Genomic DNA, 19,241 nt, shown 5'->3' with positions numbered 1-19,241 from the left:
AAAGTGCGTTTCATAGAAATGACAGAAAGATTCCTCAGATATGCAGAAAGTAGCCAGTGTTGTACTGTAATATTTAAAATCATGGATTATAGACTAAAATGTCTTAATCTGAATTATGATTTTGACACTTAGCAACTGTGTGACTTTGAACAAGTTATTTAAACTCACCTGTAAAATAGTAACATTTCCAGTAGTAATGTCCTAAGATGCTGTGAAGTAGTACATGTAAAATTATTAATACATGGTCTGGTTTAGAGTAATAGTTCAAAAAATGTTATCTACTATTTTGATTGTTACAGCTATGTAGCCTTAGCCAGGTTTAGAAATTCATGTGTGCCTCAACCCCTAACTGGAATCAATATCTTGAAGTTATTCACGATTCTAAAGTCTAACTCCTTTACTTATATATTTCTGTGTGCTGGTTAACATTATTTTTATTGTATGCAGAAAAAATTTATACCAGTCAAAGACAAGTGATATAAATAATAATTATCTGTCTTTAGGAGATTAGAGTCTGGGCAATAGTTAAAAAGATTAAAAAATAAATTATTAATAAACAAAAAGTAAATACATTGAATGTATACCACAAGTGCAAATATTTACTATATGTACAAGGATCTAGCCTGTTTTTCTTATTAATCCAAATGTGTGGATTACTGGTGAAAATGGAGGAGACCAGTATCTCAGAGTATACATTTTAACTGAAATTAAAAGAGAAGAAGTAATATTTGCAGCAATATGGATGGACCTGGAGATTATTATACTAAATGAAGGTAAGTCAGACAAAGACAAATATTGCTTACATGCAGAATCTGAAAAAAATATATATAAATTAACTTATTTACTAAACAAAAAGAGTCTCATAGACTTAAAGAATGAACTTATGGTTATAGGGGGCAAAAATGGGGGGGGAGGGATAGACTGGGAGTTTGGGATTGACATATACACACTGCTATATTTAAAATAGATAACCAACAAGGACCTAATGTATAGCACAGGGAATGGGAAAAGAATTTGATAAAGCATAGATACAAGTATATGTATAACTGAATCACTTTGCTGTACACCTTAAACTAACACAACATTGTTGATCAACTATACTCCAATACAAAATAAAATTATAAGCAGTTCCTAACTTTGAAGGAAAAAATAAAAGAGAAGAAGCAAGAGTTTAAAGAGATAGAAGATGGAGCTCTTCAGAACAGGAGAAATATTGTAATAGACCTGAAGTCAGAGGTGGAGATATTCTTAATGTCTTTCAACAAATAATGTTTGCACACCTGCCATGTACTATGCACTTTATTAGTCACTGAATTTTCAAAGACAAATAAAAATACTTACTGCTGACAGGACACATATTCTGGAGCAGCAGACACATGAATAGATGTGACATGGGACTTTTTTCTTGCAAATATGAAACCCACACATTTTCATATCCTTCCTGAACGTGTTTCCTTGTAGCTCTTCTGCGGCTCAAGCTGAGCCTCCAGGCTTCTTGTTTCAAGGAAGAAGGGAAGAAATTGCTTAAAAAAGAGACCACTGATTGGTCTTAAATTTTAAAGCTGGCTTTCTTGACCCTTGTAGGTAGTCAGTAGCTCTGCAACAGAGAGAGAAAATGATTTTCTAAATGACTTTATTTTCCTTTGTTACCAAACCAAACTTGGGTCCATTCACCCATGCACAGTAAAGCCAATCTACTGACACTGGGTCAATACGAAGGAAAGTGCAGTGTTTACTGCAGGTGCCAAGCAAGGAGTCCAGGGAAGCTAAGTGATCAAAACATATGAACTCCCTGATGGGTTTCAGCAAAAATTTTTAAAGGCCAGGTGAGGGAAGGGCATCCCATGGTAAGTGATCAGCTAGTGCACAGTTCTCTGACTGGTTCATGGTAAGGTAACAAGGGTTAGCATTATGAATCCTCAGGCTCCAGTAGGTCTAGTGGCTACGTGCTCATGATCATCAAGTAGTTAATTGCTGGGGTTTTGGCATCTGTAAAACAACTCAGGAAATGTGCATCAGATACTATTATCTGGGTACCTCAGAGAGGAGCTAAAGCAGAGGATATGGGGAAGGGGTCTGCCCCGGAAGACTCCCTAGGTCCTGCTCTATGCCCTTAGCATATCCAAAGATAAGTGGAAGACTTCACTGAGGAAGTAGAGAAAATCACAGGGTATTGGGGGAAGATGGAGAAAGCCAGCTGTTACCCCTGAGGTTGGTGAGAGAAGAGAAAGGAAAGATGTAACATGGGAGAAGCTGAAGATGTCTGGATGAATCCTAGCCTTCAGCTTGCTGCCACATCCACATGCCCTATAAGTGATGGGGTGGAGGTGCAATAGGAGGAATCCAGGGAGATCTCTGTCTCCCCAAGACCTCCATGCCAAGTTCTGAGGATTCAGAGGTTCCCAGGTCAGAAGAAGGTGCTAAGGGCCCAGGGTGCTAGCAAGGGCTATGTTCAGAATTAAAAAGAAAACAATGTATTTGAGCTTCAAGCCCAGAGCCAATAGCTGGGATCACAGATTTTATGGTAGGTCCATCCTGTCACTCCAAATGGTTTTCACTGTATATCTGAGAGTACACAGGACCCCACTTCACAGGGGACTACAATGCAATTTGATAAGATTGCATTGCTCAAAGTCTGGGTAAGTTCATTTTTAAAAAAATTAATTTTATTGGAGTATAGTTGATTTGCAATGTTGTGTTACTTTCAGATGTACAGCATAGTGGTTCAGTTGTACATATGCATATATTCATTCTTTTTCAGATTGTTTTCCCACATACGTTATTACAGAATATTGAGTAAAGTTCCCTGTGCTATAGAGTAGGTAGGGTTTTGAGGGCAGAAGGAAATATATATATCCCCTAACTCAGTATGGACTTGATGAGAGGGCTTATTTAGATTGTGATGTTCTTTGTTGACTTGATGTGATCTTCACATCCTTAAGGATGAGTAGATCAGGCAAAATCAAGGAGGTGGGATTGGTGTTCCAGTCCTTAGACATCACATGAGCAAAGGTCTAGAAGGACTTTTCTAGGTGCTGTTAGTATTTCAAGTGGATGCAGCACAGAGTTTGAGGCACGTTTTAGGTTCCCCCAGAAATGGAGTCGAGGACAGCGATGTCAGTGTAGGAGGTTATTGGAAAGTGTGTTCAGTTGACAGCACCTGTCACGGGGGGAGGGAGGCAGGACTGGGCAGTGGGAGAAGTTGGGATGTGATGAAGTTACAACAGGGATCTCGGGCTCCCACATAGTGTGTTCTAGAACCAGGATGGCTCTTTAAATGTATCACAGATTGAAGCAAGTAGAGGGCCTTTGTATCTTCCACTGACGTTGGATAATGTTGCCCGGGGAGTGGGGTGGCAGTGAAGGAGTAAACTAGGGTGAGGCAGCTTCCTTTGGTAGAAGGCAATTCTGGAAAAGGGTTTCAGCCACAAGCCGTTAGCTGGCCACCTTCTAGTGACTCAAGAGAAGGGCCTGGGACTTGAAGGGGCTCTGAGCAGCGCAGCACCACACCCACTACAAGGCGTGAATTTGTAAAAGGTGCAGTTAGAGAGGTAAGCACGTACCAAGTAATACAGGGTCTTATAAATCATATTTGCTGGTTTGGGCATTTTGTTTTAAAGCAATGGGGAGCTACTGAAGGATTTTAAGCTGGAGGTTAAGTCAACATGATCATGTTGGTATTTTTAAAGGATCACCATGGTTGCTGTGTAGATAATTGAATGGAGAGAATACTGTGGGCAGGGAGCCCTGTGAGAAAGTGGCTGTGGTCATCAAAGACAGAGGTGATATGAGTTTGAATTTACTAAGTGGGGGAATAAAGAAAAGTGGACTGACTAAGGAGATATAGAGAAAGCAAAATTAATGGTATCCACTTATGCATGGATGGAGTGTGGGCGTGATGGAGAGAAAGGGATGAAGTCATAGGTTCTGGCCTGGGAATCTGAAATTTAGTTAAAGACCATGCTGTGTGATCTTTATTTCCTGTTCCTTCTTTCTGCCACGTGGACAACTAGACTTGGCAACACCCTTGCAGTGAGGAGAGACTGTGTAACCATTGCCAGCTAATGAGACGTGAGTGGAGGTGATGACTGCTACTTCTGGGAGGAAGCCATAGAAAGCTTGGTGTCATCCTCTGCTCTCTTTCTTCCTCTTTGGCAAGAAGCAGGGAGGCCGTACGTGGAGATGGTAGAGCCACAGAATCACAGCAGCTGAGAACCCTGAGTCACGCCGTGGAGGGCAGCTGCTCTGGATTGTTGCCCAGTCAAGAGAGGACTTTGTGTGAGCTGGAAATAAACTTCATATGTTATGCTTTGAGATTTTGGGGCTGTTTGTTCATACAGAATAAGGCTAGCCTATTCTGACAAATATTGGAACATAGAGTGTGTGTGTGTGTGTATGTATGTGTATGTGTGTGTGTGTTGTGAGTGGGAATGGAGGCAAAAAGAGAGGGGAATGGAAAAGGCAGAAGGTAAATTTAGTTTTACAAATGTTGAGTTTAAGATCACTGAGAGATGTTTAAGTGGACATATCCAGTGCACAGTTAAAATGTGGATGAGGAATTTGAAGCAAGATCTAGATGGAGATATAGATTTCAAAAGGCATCATAGCCAATAAATGAAGCTATGTGAGGAATGAGATTCCTAAATAATCTGATCTAAAATCATCTGAGCATATCATTTTCCTGGGAATGGTCTCTGTTTGTTGGTTGGTCCTTTAGAGAAAGCAATAGAATTCCAGAAAACTTTACCTTTTACTTTTAAAATTGCATAAGTCAATCTCAATATTGTCATACAGTATAAAGCAATTTTCTCTTTTTCCCTTCTTCATGATACTGTAGGCATCTGGGTGCCTGAATGTAAGTGTAAGAACCAACTTCCACCTCACAGAAGGGCAGGCAAGCCAAAAAATTACTATTAAAAATCTGCAACTAGTTTTTATCTAAGTGATGTCTCAAACTCAAACTAAGAGTTGTTTTGAAAAATTATCTAAAAGGAACCTTTTAACATAAGTACCAAAATATTATTGTGGACAGCTATAAAATAAGCTGAATGTCATTATTTTACACACCGAAGCTAGGAAAGCCATTTGGTGGTGTAAGTTTTACACGACTGAACTAGACTTTATAATGCTGAAGATTTTGTTGCTTTGGGGGTATAAAAATATAAGACAGAATCTGATACTAATTCATTAGATGTGATGCTGAGCAGGACCCTGTTTGGCTCCTGGGCACAAAAGCCATTCTGCGTCCCTTGTTTCTTGATTACAGGAAATAGGCTTCATTCAGCCTCCATGACCTTCCCTGAGTTCCAATGGGCAGGTTCAAGTATTTATTAATCAGGGAAGGGAAGGGATGCAGAGACAAGGGAGGAGCAGTCAAGAAACAATAGTGCAGCCTTGGGGCAGGGGCCAGGTTCCCCCTCAAGGGATACACATAAGGATATCTTTGGGCTGTTTTGCAGATACTGAAACCCCCACCAGGTGGGAGAAGTTAACTGTGTGCTGCCCACAAGCACGTAGACCCCAGACTGGTTGGAACCAGAAGGTTGATGATTCTGACTCCCACTTACCTCACCATCAACCAATCAGAAAAATGTCCAGGAGTGGATCATGTCATCTTTGAACCATTACTATAAGACTCCTCACTATCCCCTCCAGGTTGGGACACACAGTTTTGAGGACATTAGTCCGCTGTGGCCCTCTTTGCCTGGCAAAGCAATAAAGTTATTCTTTTCTCCTTCACCCGAAACTCTGTCTCCGAGATTTAATTCAGTATTGGAATACAGCGGCTGATACAGCTTCAGATGGTCATTAGATGCCTAGACTGACTCTGAGTCCAGCAGCAAAAATGTATGGGCGTGAGATTTGCACCATGTTGCAGGAGGGGCAGAAACATGGAAGAAGGTTCAGCTTGGCTCATGGTCTTTACCATCAACATCTTTGTTGATGTCCTTCACACAGACAGCCTGCATGGGAGAAAAATATGCTGAACTGGTCTATTTATTGTCATTTCACTTAGAAACTGATTCACAGAAGTATTAAGTGACTTCTAAAAAAAATACACCAAAATTTGAGGGCTAAAGTCGAAACCCAAGTTTGGTCCTCTTTAATTCCAAACACAACACTTTCTTTTCTTGAACACACTGCTTTGAATGAGATCATTTCAGGTGTGTTATTTATATCCCTCTGTATTGTGGAAGGTATGTGTTCCTGTTTCTTTCTTTCTTTTTTTTTCCTTTTTTTTTTTGTTCTTGGAGCTTTGAAATATTTTAGAGGTAGTCCTTCATCTCCAATCTCCCTTTTGTTTGTGAAAATGGAAACACTTCCCTTTCTCTCTCCTGGTTTTCACTAGAGCAGCTGCTGAAAATGACTCAGGTTTTCCAATCAGCTGTGGTTCCTGCCTCACGCTGGGGAGGGAAGGACCCACAACATATGATGCCTGTAAAACACACAAAAATGTGCCTATTTATGATGAGAAACAGGGAGCCCTATCCTTGTCTGGAACCGTCATCCTTCCCTCAACCCACATACAACCATCTCACTCAGTGTTTTATCTCATTTGCCTCATTCTGGTCTGATGGAACATCATCATTTTCGAATGGGTTGTTACCACTGTATCTGTGAGTAAATGGGAAGTGAATGCCCTCAGGATCCCCGCTTATGAATACAAACTCCCTTCTATTCTAAAAAAAGAAGAAATAGATTGCCAAATATTAATAGCCCACAAGAGTTTAGAATTTAAGGTTAGACAATTTAAGGTCTGCCTAATGCATATTATTATCCAAAGGTGAATGATAGGAAAGGGAGGGGTGGAGCAAGGGCATAATCTAGAGAAGAAACTAATATATATTGAGTGACTATTATATATCTGGTACAGAAGCTTTTCTTATTTTTAAATTGAAGTATAGTTGATTTACAATGTTGTGTTAATTTCTGCTGTACAGCAAAGTGATTCAGTTATACATATATATACATTCTTTTTTTATATTCTTTTCCATTATAGTTATCACAGGATATTGAATATAGTTCCCAGTACTATACAGTAGGAACTTGTTGTTTATTCATTCTATATCTAAAAGCTTACATCTGCTAACCCCAGCCTCCCACTCCATCCCTCCCCCAACCCCCTTGGCAACGACAAATCTGTTCTCTATGTCTGAGTCTGTTTCTGCTTCATAGATAGGTTCATTTGTGTCATATTTTAGATTCCACATATAAGTGATATATATAGTATTCTTCTTTCTCTTTCTGACTTACTTTAGTTAGTATGATCATTTCTAGTTATACCCATGTTGCTGAAAATGGCATTATTTCACAGAAGCGTTTCCACTTATAAATTTTCAATTCATGGACTCTCACTCTGTGAATGAAATTACGCTGCAATTAAAAGCACCCATCACCAGTAGATGGGGTTAGTAGTAATGTTAGGTCATTTTTGGTCATTGTGTTTCTTGAGTCATAGACTGCCACTCATGTGTTAGTTTTGAGATAATTTATCATCATGATAAACCCCATTCTGGTAGATAAGTACAAAATAAGTGCCAAAATGAAAAAGACATGATGGGATGGAAACTAGAGATAATTTTTTTTTTTTTTTTTTTTTTTGCCATACACGGGCCCCTCACTGTTGTGGCCTCCCCCTTTGCAGAGCGCAGGCTCCGGACGCACAGGCTCAGCGGCCATGGCTCATGGGCCCAGCCGCTCTGCGGCATGTGGGATCTTCCCAGACTGGGGCACAAACCTGTGTCCCCCGCATCGGCAGGTGGATCCTCAACCACTGCGCCACCAGGGAAGCCCAGAGATAATTTTTATAAATTAAAAGTGGTAAAGAAATGGATGAGTATTGCACAAGTATATGGAATGACTCATTTTTCAATGAATCTAGAGGACATATCACAAATCAGGCCCTGGGTCTGTAACATTGAAATTAATAGACAAGAGATGAAAAAAAGTGAAAAAATGAAACAGCTTTTGAGTGTGTGGTTCCAGCAGCTGTTTTTGAGTTTTACCATATTTCATACTGTACCGATGAGATCATCATTTCTTGGGATAAGACCTGGAGACTGGTTTACTTTTATTTTTCATAATTTTTACTTCCTCAGTGATTCTATTCTACAGCCAGTGTGCAAACCACTAGGTTAGGAGTTCAGAGGGAGGCGATGGGTTTGTAACTGAAAGGGGTTTTAAACATTAGGTGTACTGGAATTGTACATTTAGGATGATTGCCTCAAGCTAGTAGAGATTCCACAGGCTCAAAGCTTTTTCACATTTTGCAAATTAAAAGTAGTGATGAGGCAGTAAACGCTATTGCCATATTCTAGGAATTCCCCTATCACTTGTGCAGAGATCATTGAGAAAGTGGCTGGCCTTATTCACATATTTTCATATAGATGAAACAGTTAGGTTTTGAAAAAGAGTTCTAAATAAATACAAATCAACAAAGAAGATAAGATTAAGTTTAATTTTAAGTCATTTTAGGAGAATGAATTAGGACCACAAGCTGAAGCAGTGGAGTCCCTTTGGATTTTAAATACATTGGCTTAAGATCGGCATTTTGTGAACTAATCCTTTGCAAGGAAAGGAGCTTCTGCATGTTTCCAGTACTTTCTCATAGATTATTTTATTTAATCCTCAAAACAACTTTATAAGATTGGTATTATGCTTCCTATTTTGATACGTGAGTTAACCAAGCCCATAAGAAGATAAAATAACTTGACTCATGTCACATGGCTGGTAAGGAATTTCGATCTACTTTTGACTTGAATCCAAAGCTAAGAATCATTCTGATATATCATGATGTCTCTCATAAAACAAATATCTGAGGAATATTTGGAATTTTCATATAGTTTATGAAAAAAATTATAAAAAAACCTTTCAGTATAGCCCATGAGATTCTAAAATAAAATTCCTTGCAAACACATTTACAAAAACTATTCAAATAGCTTCCTTCCAGAGTCTTGCCTTAGCCCTGGCTGACCATGGGCACTGCCATTCATGTTCATGGCTCTTACTATATGTTGATGACTTGCAAATCTACACTCTAGCAAAGATGGAAGTCAGTTTCTCATTAGGCATCCCCATCTGGATAAGCCGCCAGAAAATCAAAATAGATTCCAAACTGAGCTAACTTTTACCCCAAACTTCTTCTTCTGTAGCTACTGCTACTATCTAGTCATAAGTGCAAGAACCCTGGAACTCACCCTGGGTGACCCCTATTCCTTTATCTCCACATTCAGTGAAACATTTTACAAGTATTACCTGCTTCATATCTTTCTTATTTTACTCTATTTCAGAACCACTTTTCAAGGCCAAGTTCTCATCATCCTTGCTGACACTCCTGCAATAGTTTCCCAGTCTCCAGTCTCACCCTCATCTGATCCATCCTCTGTTTTGCTAGCATGATGATCTACCAAAAAATGCCATCCTGACCATATCCTTGTCTTGTTATGAATTTGGAATAACTTCCTGTCCCAAGGATTCATTAGTTAAAAATGACAGGTACTGACTATGGTTAATCGAAGGTCTCCCCAAAAGAATTTTTTGAAGGATATTGGTATTCACAGAAATTAAAGAAAAGATGACTGACCGAGGATCTTGGTCAGTACCTCCTGGCCAGTTGTGGGAGTGTCAGTATCTGAATACCTCAAACCAGTCACTCCACTCAAGATTCAGTTCTCAGGAGAGAGTGACGGGCTCAGTTTATGTCACATGAGATCTCCAGAAGTGGTGAGATGAAGACCTATGATGGTCACCTTCACCAAGACTCCATGGCTTGGAGGAAGAGTAGATCCCTAAAGGAAAATGTATGTTGTTACTTTAAAAAGTTTGGGGGTGAGGGAAAACAACTGACTAATATTCCTTCTTATTTTTAAAGTGAAGTCTGTACTTGGTGTGTCCTTGTCATTCAAGATCCAAAAGTATCTGGCCTCTACTAATTTTTCAAATGTGTCTTGTGTTATGTTCTGTTTCTCAGTCTAGAATTATATCTACTTTACATGACAAATATCCTCCTTACTTACTTTAAGCCTCAAATGAAATGTCATTTCCTTAGTAACATCCTTCCTAATTCCACCAGGAAGGGTTGGCCACTGCATCCTTTGTGCTTTTATTAAACCCTCTGACGGTCTCTGTAATAACAATTTTCAAGGCTCCTTGCAAAGATGTTTTTACAAGCTGGCTTCCCTGGCTATACTGGGTTGCTCTGTAAGGATTAGAATTAGGTTTTATTAATCTGCGCATCCCCCAAATATAGTAGTGCCTGGAGTACATTTGAAGTTTTATATATATATATTTTTTTTGAATAAAATAATGAGTAACTAAAACTGCCTTTTCTCAAAGTGTTGTTCTGCTAAAAGCATGCTAAGAGAATTAGATGGCAGGCCTATTTCTTATTTTCAACTACCTCATGTGAAATAAAGCATTAATTAAAAAAAATTTTATTATCTCTAGAGGATAACTGTTTGCATCCCCTATTGTTTCCTGTTTAAATATATTGAAATTAGAATTTTGATGTGAAAGAAAATTTTGTTCTCACTCATATGCACACCTTTTCCTCTAATAACTTTTTTTCTGTTAGCTTTTTCTCTTTTGTAGTCTTTTATGATCTCCTTTGCCTCCTGAATTTTCTTTCATTTTCTTTGATTTTTTTTTCTTTCTTTTTGGGTCTTATCATTATGAGATTTCATAGGCTCCTCCCCTATTTACATCAAGGCAAAGAATGGGCAGCATACGGGCTTCCCTGATGGCTCAGTGGTTGAGAGTCTGCCTGCCGATGCAGGGAACACGGGTTCGTGCCCCAGTCCGGGAAGATCCCACATGCCACAGAGCGGCTGGGCCCGTGAGCCATGGCCGCTGAGCCTGCACGTCCAGAGCCTGTGTTCCGCAATGGGAGAGGCCACAACAGTGAGAGGCCCGCGTAACGCAAAAAAACCCAAAAACAACACAAAACAAAAAAAAGAATGGGCAGCATAATCTCTGTAGGAGGTCTTTGAACCAGAGTGGAGACCAGGTGGGAGGTAAAATGCGGCCTTGGTCAGGGCCTCTTTTCCTTCCAGGCCCAAACTGGATGCATTCTCTTGGCCCATTAGAGGTTTGCTTTGGTGCCTATTGGTCTAAATCAAATATTCCCACTAGACTCTCTTAATCTGCAAATGCATGCTACATAAATAGCTGTACATGCAATTCTATGTTGGAAAAAAAAATTTTTAATGGAAAAAGATGTTGACATTGCTATTTCAAAAAAAGTAAAAGACAAGGGGAAAGTAAACCCAAAGTATCTGTTTAATTACTGTGAGAGGTGAGAAGATTTTGAGACAAATTGCTACATGCCTAGACCTGGGTCCAGCATCCTGAACTATTACTTGTTAGGGAGCTATTTAAGATTCTCTTTTCCATTTCATGGATCTACTAATTTTTTTTTTCAATTTTCTCAGTAATGTATAATTAGAGACCAAGTCTGCATTAACTGGTAAACTTCCACAGAGGATTAGGGTTTCACTTGAGTGTTTTTACAATGTAGAACCAGTCAGTGAAAAACCCCATGATCCTTTGCTAGATCTCTACCCCCTCTCATATTCTCCCCACCTCAGGACTCACTGGGTTGGAAAGAATCTGGATAGAGTATCCATGTCATGGGCTAAGGGCAGGGTTTAGTCAAGATGACCAGGTGAATACTTAAACAGAAAGGCTGGATGGGGCAGGAATGTGTGCCCTGATCTTGGGGTCAACAGCTTCATCATTGGCTGTGTACTTGCATAGTCACTTGAGTCTTAGTTCTTCATTTGTAAAAATGAAAATAGGGATAATAATTATAAATTCTACCATCATGGACTACTGCAAGATCCAAAGAGATTATGTGCACTCTTTAACACACAATGTGTATTGTGTATTAAATAGACATATATATGTACATATACAGACATATATTGTAATTACAATGTGTAAAATCTTCCAGTCCCTCTTAGCAACCTAATCCAAAGACAACTACACTTTGTAGGCAAAAGTTTTCTTTATGTCTCATTGAAACTCTTTACTCTAAAATTTGAGTTCTCTCTCTTTCTCTCCCTCTCTCCCCATTTTTGCCTATTTAAATATATCTAAAAACTTCCAATTATGGTACTACCCTCTTAACCACAGGGCATACATTCTAAAAGCCCCAGTGAATGCCTGAAACCTTGGATAGTACCAACCTGTATGTATAATACTATGTTTTTTCCTATACATACATACCTATAGTAAAGTTCAATTTATAAATTAGGCACAGTAAGAGAATATCTGAATTGCCAGTATCACTACTCTTGTGCTTTGGGGCCATTATAAGTAAGATAAGGGTTCCTGGAACACAAGGACTGGGATATCCCAACAGTCGATCTGATAACCGAGATGGCCACTAAGGGATGAATAGGTGGGTAGCACATACAACCTGGACATGCCAGAAAGAGTGATGATTCATATACTGGGTGGGATGGAGCTAGTCGGTGTGAGATTTCATTACGCTACTCAGAACAGTGCACAATTTAAAACTTATGAATTGTTTATTTCTGGAATTTTCCATTTAATTTTTTCAGACCACGATTGACTGTGGGGAACTGAAACCATGGAAAGGGAAACTGTGGATAAGAGAGGACAAATGGATAAATGTGACTAAAATCTCCAGTGTCCAGTCCTTTTTTGTAGGATCTAGCTAAGATCTAGTGTTAAGACAACTTATTTGATTGCCTTCATTCTTTCCTAGGAAACATCCAAAGGTGCTGATTTCCTCCATTGTTCCTGTGTAATGAAGGTAGTAAAAATCACAAAAAGAGGAAATGCAGCACTTTCTTCTCATCGGAAATGAAGCTCATCCAAGGAGAATGGTCATGTTGAAAGAGGGTGTGGCATGGTGGACTCTAACCTTTCTAGTTATGCATATGTTACACCTCCAGTTTTTGAAAATCCACCCACTGTATTACAGTTATTGATTATTATGTTGAAGAATCATTTATTGGAGATTCATCTGATCAACCTTCATGTAAATCCAAATTGCAAGTAAATACGAGCATTTTATTTTTTTCTGATTTCTTGTTAGTTGTTTTAAAATGTTTGTAATGTGTCAATCAGCGTTAATTGCCAGTGTCATTATGGACAATTTTGGCCAGATAATTCTCTGTTGTGTGTTCTGTCCTGTGCATTCTAGGAAGCTCTGCAGCTTCCCTAGCCTCCATCCACCAGATGCTTGTGGTCCAGACAATCAAAGCAGTCTCCAGACATTGCTAAACTTCTCTTGGGAGGCAGTCATCCCCTATTAAAAACTACTAGTCTAAAGGAATATATTAGTAGTAGAACTTGTGTCAAATATGTCACTTTCAATGTGAAGTTTCTTTGCAGGGATATTTGAAAGCTTTCGTAAATGTTGAGACAGTGAAATGATTGAAGTGAGATAGTATAATCAGTAGATACACTTAAACTGTAATATTTAACCATGTGCTATAAACAAATAAGTTAGGGCACCACTGTCAATCCCTTCTGACTGTGGGGTTCCCAATCTTACCTCAGGGTGAGAGTTATGTGTATGTGGGTATCAGACATAACCCATCAAAGAATAAGGAGAGTGGGGTACTTATACATCAACTCTTCCATGCATTATTTAAAGGGCTTCTTCTGGGTTACAGGGAGGGTGTTAATTCTTAGCACTTCTGGATTGTTATGCAGTGGGGCTGGGGAAGGAGGGAGCTCTGGTCACTAACTCATAGGGATGCAATTTCAGCCAGCTTTTCCTAAAATGGTACAGATGATGGGAATATGGACAGAGTGTCAACAGCATCTGCTGAATCCTACCCAGGGGCTGAAGTCATTGGATGAGAAAAGGGTTGAAGATGTATATGAACCAAGTGATAAGTGAAGGACTAAGAGAAATGGTGGAAGACTAAAAATCATAGATGGAAGAATTCCCTAGGAACAGGATGACACCTCATCTTCTGGGTCTGGAAGGAAGATGGAGAGGATGGCTGCAAATGTAGATTGGTTTATGAGTTTGATGACAGGAAGGCATGGGATTAACATTTGCTGTCTTTGTTTGCTTGGTAACCTCTGAGAGAATGTCTTCCCTAAAAGTGACGTTCTCTAGGAAGTTAGGAAATCAAGGTTTGTAATGGCTCCAAAGGGAACAAGTTAAAGAAATATGAGAAGCACTTAAGAGCTTAGCTGAGACCAAAGTCAAAAAATTTGTTGTGGTAGCAATTCTACAAGCTGGTGGATCATCTCCAACAGTAGACATAGTACAGGGGTAGAAAATGCAAATTGTAGGATTCATATATTTATTGAATAAATGCTTTTTGAGTGCCTAATATGTGTCAGGAACTAAGTGATGAAGATAAAATGGTCAACAGACAAATTATACATAGACACAATTCTATGATTTTGTAGAGCTTTCTGGAGAGGAAATACAGAAAATAAATAAGATTGATGAATATAATGTTAATATATCAGTAATAGGCACAGAGAATGGGGATAGAGTGAGCTGGGACTGGAGATGTGGTGTCATTTTAGGTAGGAAATGTAGGCAAGGTCTCTCTGAGAAGGTGTCATTTGAAAAAGGGCTTGAAAGAGATGAGAGATTGAGCCATGTGTATATCAGGGAAGCATGGTTCAGGCAGAAGGAACAGCAAGTGCAAGGGTCCTAAGATAGGAGTGTGCCTGGCATGGTGAGGAAGGGCAAGGTTATTGTGATGACCAGACCAATAAGGTTGAGGGGTAAAATGGTTTAAATTGAGGCCAGAGAGATACCACGTTTGGAGGTCCACCTCATACAGAGTCTTGTAACCTATGGCTTTTAGGTTGATTCAATGCTGAGTGTTTTGAGGAAAGATGATACGTGAGGACCAGGGAGGGAAAGGATTGAGGATACTGATAAGAACACTTTAAATGACCACAGAGAAGAGAAGGAAGTGAGTCCAAGAGTAAGCAGATAAATTGGGAACTTTATGAAAAATGTGACGTGAAGCAGGAGAGCATGAAAGCATCGGATTTAAAGGAGAAAAGAGTTTTTAGTTGGAGATTGTACTTTTGAATGATAACTGACATTTATTGAGCATGAATGATGTGCTAAGTACTTTATGTATTATCTCATTTAAGTTTCCCACCTACCTGATATGATAATAAATATTGTTATCTAAATGTTGCAGATGATGAAATTAAAGTATAGAGAGACTAAGCCACTTTCTCAAAGACGTGCTGCTGGTCAGTGGTGAAACTAGGATTTGAACTTCATTAGTCTAACTCTTTGGCTCCTGTTCTTGACTAGTTCACTACACAGGGTTAAATGCTGCAAAGGGTTCAGGTGTGATCAAGATGGACACAGGTCAATGGGAATCGACGTTAGCGATGGTCGGTGGGACTGGAGACAGTATTTTGCAGTAGTTTAGTGACTCAGCTGGTGGCAAGGAAGTGGAGCCAGCAGTTTTGGGATTGGAGAGACAGTGGGATTATGGAAATTGACACCATGATGATGTAAAAGTAAAATGACAAAAGATAAAGAGATTTGCACTGGTTTATAGCCTGAGAGGAAGGTGCCAGAAGAAAGGGAAACAATGAAAATAGAAGTGTGAGTCAGATAATTTACAGAGCAAAGTCGGGGAACAAGTTCAAATGGTTGGCAGTATGGATTAACCTTGGAGAGGAAGGCACTCATTTTATAGGAAAATAACTGAGGACCAGAGAAGAAAATTGTGAGCCCAAGATCATAAAGCCAATTCAGCAGTAAGCTCAGGGACAAGAGTCCAGGTTTTCTGATCATCAAGAGAAGTCCTTTCCTCTAGGCAACCTGGCCACTCTTGCTGAATCATCGTCTGCTGGTTATTTATCCACAACCCAAAGGGAGTCATTATAGTTAATGAATAAATACGGTATAGCAAACTGCACAGCTTTACAGAAACACGAAAGACATCTTGACATTTGAGTTTCCTTCACAACTGCCCCCTACCCGCACCCCCCGCCCAAGCTCTTTAGCACACAGGATTGATTTTTCTTGACTATAAGCTGCTTTTCAGATACTGCAGATTCCTGCATTGATGTCAAGTAGAGATTCAGGTAGAGAAAACTAAGGTCACCATCAGGGAATTTCTAGCTGAATTAGGCTCCACTAAGCCTTGAAATCAAAATGCTTCTGGTAGGTGAGTGGGGTACACATGGAAAAATCAAGCCAGTGTGTGACTGGGCATGTGTTATTGTTATGACAGATCCTAGCAGACAACCCCAGGAGAGATTGGATTTTAGTTGCAGTGCAAGTAGGTGATGAAAAATTGTTTTTGACTTTTGAATTTCCTACACTTTGCCAGTAGTTATTACAGCCATAATTTGGGCCATGTGTATTCCAGAGAGGTTTTTGATTTAAGAATCTAGATTATTTTGGAAGCAAGCAATATTCAATATATCATCTATACCTAAGATTTTTAGGTATTTATTTTCATGGCGATGGACATTTTTTCTCATTATATTAAATATAAAATCTAAACGTTGGAGGAATGACAATGGTCTATTTCTAACACTTATCTTGAGCAAACATTGAAATTCTTGATTAATGTTTAACTACAAGAAATACACTCAGTCCAAGTAAAGGATCAGTTTCAGGATTCAGGCTGAGTTGTCTTGATGATTAGAATTCGGGCTCTAAGGAGAAGCCCCAAGGCCAAGGGTATTGAATATAATAGCAAGTGGGAGCCACACCTGACCTCTGGAGAATGTGGACTGGATATAAGATTTTAATCCTTTCTTATCTCACCACAGAAATTTGGATGGAGAGACAGTATTTATCTCAAAGAGAAGTGGACCGAGGAGCTAATTTCACTAGGAATCACACCATTTTGGAAGGTACTCGATTCAAAAGAGCCATTTTCAAAGGGCAATACTGTAGAAGTTTTGGTTGTTGTGAAGACAGAGATGATGCCTGTGTGACTCAGTTCTATGAGAGAAATGCACTGTGTTACTGTGATAAATTCTGTGAAAGGGAGAATTCTGATTGCTGTCCTGATTACAAGTCATTTTGCCGTGAAAAGAAGGGATGGCCTCCTCACACAAAGCCTTGGTATCCAGAAGGTAGGCTTTGGGAATGTGTTCAAGCATTATTCTAGTTCATAACAAGATCTGTCCAACTTTCTTTTTCTTTCTCTTTCTCTTTCTTCCCTCCCTCCCTCCCTCCCTTCCTTCCTCCCTTCCTTTTTTAAGTTGAAATGAAAAATGAATATTTCGGTCACCAGAATAAATTTCTTAGGATTGTTAACATGCTTTGGTTTACATGCCGGTTACACGCATCAGACTAGAGCCTTCAGGAAAGTTCTGCTGTGACAGCCACGAAGGCTGGTCTAGATTCTGTCCTGAATACTCACTCAACTTATATAAAAGTTACTTAAAACTCTTTATTTCTTTTTTTTGTAATATGTATTGACAAGAAAAATATCGCTCACACTTTTTTGAGTGTAACCTCTTAGAGAATCTCATCAAGTTCACAAGCCTGATCCTCTGCAGATTTATGTAACAGTTTACTTACTATTTCATGAGACTATTGGACCTCGTAGCATTAGAACCTATGTTATAGCAATGTCATTTAAACCAGTGCAAAGGCAAAATAAAGTTGGCCACCCTCTCTGCCTAAGTAATACCAAATAGAGTCACGATGTGTGTTTTTGTTTTGTTTCATTTTGCCAATCTGGGGTTTTAAACTATTAAAAACAAAAGAGTGCTCCATATAAGGTAGTTTTAAAAGTCTAAGACTGAGCAAATAAATACAAATAATTCATAAGGAGAATGGTGGTATTTCCTGTATTGGTCTAATTATAGTAAAATGGCTATAGAATCTGAGCAATCGATATATCCAAAATTTGCCAAAAACACAAAATAAAATTCTATTGCTCCACTTATACAGGCAGAAGTGCAGGTTTCCTCAGAGCTATGTCACATGACTTTAAGTGGGTGATGGTGAGTGGAGATTACAATTAGAAGAAAATGTAGGATAAGCTAGGATTTGGTATCCTTCTAGCAAGATCCAGATGCTGAATGTTGCCTTCATTCTCAGTAATGTCATCTTGTTTGTAAAATTGAGGAAGTACTCCTTAAAACACACATGTATTATAAGCTTTTAGGTATAGGATGGATAAACAAGGTCCTACTGTATAGTACAGGAATTATATTCAATGTTCTGTGATAAACCATATGGAAAAGAATATGAAAAAGAATATATATATATGTATAACTGAATCACTTTGCTGTACAGCAGAAATTAACACAACATTGTAAATCAACTAATTTGAATAAAAAAAATAATGCCAGGCCTTTGTCTTTACCAGTAAACAGTTCAGCAAACATTTATTTCACCCTAAAAAGTGGCAGATAGTCTCTTAGAAATGGCAGACCTAGCCATTCATCAAAAAAATATTCATTGACTACCTCCACCAGGCCAGTCATTGTGCTTTTGCTGGGGGCAACCATGGGGAAGAAAAAAGACAAGACATTATCCTCATGGAAGTGACAGTCAAGTTATATGTGGGGGTTATAAGATATTTAACAAATTCACTGTACAATCGCAAACTGTGTTAAATTCTTTGAAGGAAACGCTTAGGGTGCGGTGAGAAAGTATATCAGAATATAACATTAACATGTAAAATAATGCATAACATTAGCTTGGGTGGGAGACTTGAGGAGTGAGGAGTGAGGTGACCTGAGGAAGGGCCAGCAGAAAGGGATCTGGGAGCCAGGAGCTTGGTGCTGCCTAGGAATTGGATGGAGGCCACCACTTCCGGAGAGTCATGATCAGTGGAGGGTTGGGGGTGACATAAGATGAGGTTTGAGAGGTGAGTAGAAGTCAGATTTTTACAGGATTTATAGGCCACATCAAGAGTTTAGGATTTTATCCTGTTATGAGAACTCATTGAGAGATGTTAAGTACGAATAGGGTCAGCTTCCTGGAAGTTGAGGATAAGTATTATGGATCAGCTGTGGTGCTTTTGATGTGATAAAATGTATTTGAGCTTTTCTTATTTGAATCATGTAACCCATTTGGAAAAGAAATTGCTGCTTCTTCAATGTCCATTTTTGCTTGAAAGCTAGAATTTTGCTAAGACTTTAATTTAGGGTCATGTTTTAGGTAGAACTTATGTTCCCAGCATAGTTTTTATTCCATCCATGATGGAGGGAAGCAATTCATCAGTTTATTTAGTAGCAAATGTTCACAGTAAACTATATTTGCACTCATGAAGGTGATTTTTTTCTTTTGT

At 39.0% G+C, this 19,241-nt stretch overlaps 1 protein-coding gene across 1 annotated transcript in view; it reads left to right on the top strand.

The window, feature by feature from the left end:
• The first annotated feature begins 16,712 nt into the window (after nucleotides 1-16,712).
• Nucleotides 16,713-19,241, top strand: part of TINAG (tubulointerstitial nephritis antigen) — a 94,155-nt gene continuing 91,626 nt past the window's right edge. Inside the window, exon 1 of the mRNA XM_060164118.1 lies at nucleotides 16,713-17,067. Coding sequence (XP_060020101.1) covers nucleotides 16,713-17,067 — 355 coding nt within the window. The remainder of the gene's footprint in view (nucleotides 17,068-19,241) is intronic.

Source organism: Lagenorhynchus albirostris, chromosome 10 (assembly GCF_949774975.1).
Source record: "Lagenorhynchus albirostris chromosome 10, mLagAlb1.1, whole genome shotgun sequence".
In the NCBI taxonomy this organism is placed as follows: Eukaryota; Metazoa; Chordata; class Mammalia; order Artiodactyla; family Delphinidae; genus Lagenorhynchus; species Lagenorhynchus albirostris.
Note: the sequence above shows the minus strand (reverse complement) of the source record. Positions and strands in the feature narration are given on the sequence as shown.